This window comes from Morone saxatilis, unplaced genomic scaffold (genome assembly GCF_004916995.1).
Source record: "Morone saxatilis isolate NCDOM2014 unplaced genomic scaffold, NCSU_SB_2.0 Contig17, whole genome shotgun sequence".
Lineage (NCBI taxonomy): Eukaryota > Metazoa > Chordata > Actinopteri > Moronidae > Morone > Morone saxatilis.
Genome location: NW_023339729.1, coordinates 26,491,894 through 26,494,808, shown reverse-complemented (window position 1 = coordinate 26,494,808; position 2,915 = coordinate 26,491,894). Strand labels below are relative to the sequence as shown.

At 46.3% G+C, this 2,915-nt stretch overlaps 1 protein-coding gene across 2 annotated transcripts in view; it reads left to right on the top strand.

Annotated features, from left to right (window-relative positions):
- The first annotated feature begins 485 nt into the window (after positions 1–485).
- Positions 486–2,915, top strand: part of LOC118327362 (son of sevenless homolog 1-like) — a 4,661-nt gene continuing 2,231 nt past the window's right edge. The window contains exon 1 of one of the 2 annotated variants that reach the window (XM_035660688.1): positions 486–639. Coding sequence is in view for 1 of the 2 variants with exons in the window: in XM_035660687.1 (XP_035516580.1) it covers positions 1,416–1,423 (8 nt within the window). In the remaining variant the exon portion in view is untranslated. Of the gene's footprint in view, positions 640–1,232; positions 1,424–2,915 lie in introns of those variants that run through there. The other variant, XM_035660687.1, reaches the window with a different exon arrangement.

Below are 2,915 nucleotides of genomic sequence, written 5' to 3'. Positions count from 1 at the left end.
TACTATACTGGTACTATACCGGTACTATACCGGTACTACACCAGTACTACACCAGTACTACACCGGTACTATACCTTTACTACACTGGTACTACACCTATATCACACCTGTGGTACACTGGTCAATTGTAGACCTGGACCAGTGATCAAAAGGTCCTGGTGTAGTCCCACCCACCAGCAGGATTCTGGCCAGCTGATTGGACGATGTTTTTAGTCTCAGGTTGATTGACAGAGATCAGTTTCTTTAGACCCTGATGTGTCCTGGTATAAGACCGGTGTCAGCTGATGGTTCCCAGTGAGACCAGTATCCTGTAGACCAGGTCCTGTGTGGGACTTTGGAGGTTAAATCCTGAAATCCCTCCAGTCATGTTCTGTGGATTACTGCAGGGCTGAGGGGTTTATACTGATCTGGCTCTGATCCTGGACTCTGGAGTAACAGATTCTACTGTGAGTCCTGGTCTACAGGTGTCCCAGCAGATGATGTTGTATTGATCTACAGTCTGTTTCCATAGCAACTGGAGGAGAAGAGTGAGGACGAGGAGGATAAAGAGTGCCTGAAACAGGCCATCACTGCTCTGCTCAACCTGCAGAGCAGCATCGAGAGGATCTGCTCCAGGAGCCTCGCCAAGAGGAGGCTCAGGTACCTCACCTGTACACATGCCTATACACACACCTACACACGCCTGTACACACGCTTGTCCCTTTACCCCAACTTTTCTGAAAAAATAAAAATAAAAAACACGAGACAGCAACTAGGCTGATCACCATTCGCATCCAGTCTTTGTGCTAAGCTAGGCTAACCACCATTCGCTTCCAGTCTTTGTGCTAAGCTAGCCCTAAACCATTTCCATTCGCTTCCATCTTTGTGCTAAGCTAGGCTTACAGTTTCCTCAAGGAACCCGTGGGTTCTAGGGCTCACAGAATAGGTTGTGTGTGTTCTTTATGACGTCCTCATGAGAAAAAATAAAGAACAAATAGATTTACAGAAACTATAAAGTTCTGGTTAAATTAGTTTTTCTAAGAAAGTAAACAATATTAAATAAAGAATATTATGGAACATGAATTTTGTAGATCTAACCACACACTCTCACAAACACACTCTGAGTACACACAGGAGTCCAGTGTGCAGGACTCCTCCCATCCTCCCTGTTTCCCTCTGACAGAAATAGACCAGTACAAGGGGAGGAGGGGTCGGAGGTCGTAGAGGGTGTGGGGGGGGTCAGAGTGGTGTTGTTAGAGGGAAGTGGCGTCAGTATCGGGGCGGTGCTGCTCTGCTGCTTATTGTTCTCTGTGTGTTAGAAAGAAAAGAACACAGAGAGGAAAACTACTGCTGCTGTTTGTTTAATAAAGTTTAACTTTTGAACGATCTGATTACCTGAAGAAGAGGACGGACGGTTAGATGATTGGCAGGTGGATATGAGGACGTAGGTGACTTCACTTTCTTCTTTCTTTGTATTTAAGCAGCAGGTTGGTGTTTGAGCTGCAGACGGGAGGCCGAGGTGGGTAGACAGAAGACAATGGATAGGATACAAGATCATGGATAGGATAGAAGATAATGGATATGATGGAGGTAGATAGAAGATAATGGAGGTAGATAAAAGATAATGGAGACTGCTGGAGATAGTTGGAGACTGTTGGAGGTATTTGGAGACCTTTGTAGACTGTTGGAAACTGTTGGAGACTGCTGGAGACAGATGGAGACTGTTGGAGATAGTTGGAGACTGCTGGAAACAGTTGGAGACTGCTGGAGATAGTTGGAGACGGCTGGAGATAGTTGGACACTGTTGGAGAATGTTGGAGACTGCTGGAGATTGTTGGAGACTGCTGGAGATAGTTGGAGACTGTTGGAGGTATTTGGAGACTGTTGGAGATAGTTGGAGACTGTTAGCGACTGTTGGACATAGTTGGAGACTGTTGGAGACTGTTGGAGACTGTTGGAGACAGTTAGAGACAGTTGGAGACTGCTGGAGACTGCTGGACACAGTTGGAGACTGCTGGAGATAGTTGGAGACTGTTGGAGGTATTTGGAGACTGTTGGAGACTGCTGGAGATAGTTGGAGACTGTTAGCGACTGTTGGACATAGTTGGAGACTGTTGGAGACTGCTGGAGACAGTTGGAGACTGATGGAGATAGTTGGAGACTGTTGGAGGTATTTGGAGACAGTTGGCGACTGCTGGAGATAGTTGGAGACAGCTGGAGATAGTTGGAGACAGTTGGAGACTGTTGGAGGTATTTGGAGACAGTTGGCGACTGCTGGAGATAGTTGGAGACAGCTGGAGACTGCTGGAGATAGTTGGAGACAGCTGGAGACTGTTAGCGACTGTTGGAGACTGTTGGAGATAGTTGGAGACTGCTGGAGATAGTTGGAGACCGTTAGAGACTGTTGGAGACAGTTGGAGATAGTTGGAGACTGTTAGAGGTATTTGGAGACTGCGGGAGATAGTTGGAGACTGTTGAAGGTATTTGGGGGTATTTGAAGGTAGATAGGGCAGGTGAAGGTAGATGAGGGCAGTTGAAGGTATTTGGGGGCAGTTGAAGGTATTTGGGGGCAGTTGAAGGTAGATGGGGGCAGTTGAAGGTAGATGGGGGCAGTTGGTGTAGTTGTTGTGAAACAGTGTGCTAACATACCTCAGGGGTTTATGTTGTAAACTGATTAGTGAGCTGCTGCTGCTGCAGGAGGCTCTTAAAGGAACAGTCACACAGTTTACACCAGTCTGCGGTCACCATCACTGTGTTTCCACGACGATCAGTCTGCAGACCGCCTTCAGTATGGACATCACAAAGACTGTTAATGAACTACTGCTGGGTTAAAAGACACTGACAGTAGTCTTCTATTTAGGATGTGATGTTAGCCAGTGAATCATACTCTGTGTCATACTCTGTATATTACAGTATGTATTATATACTGTATAATA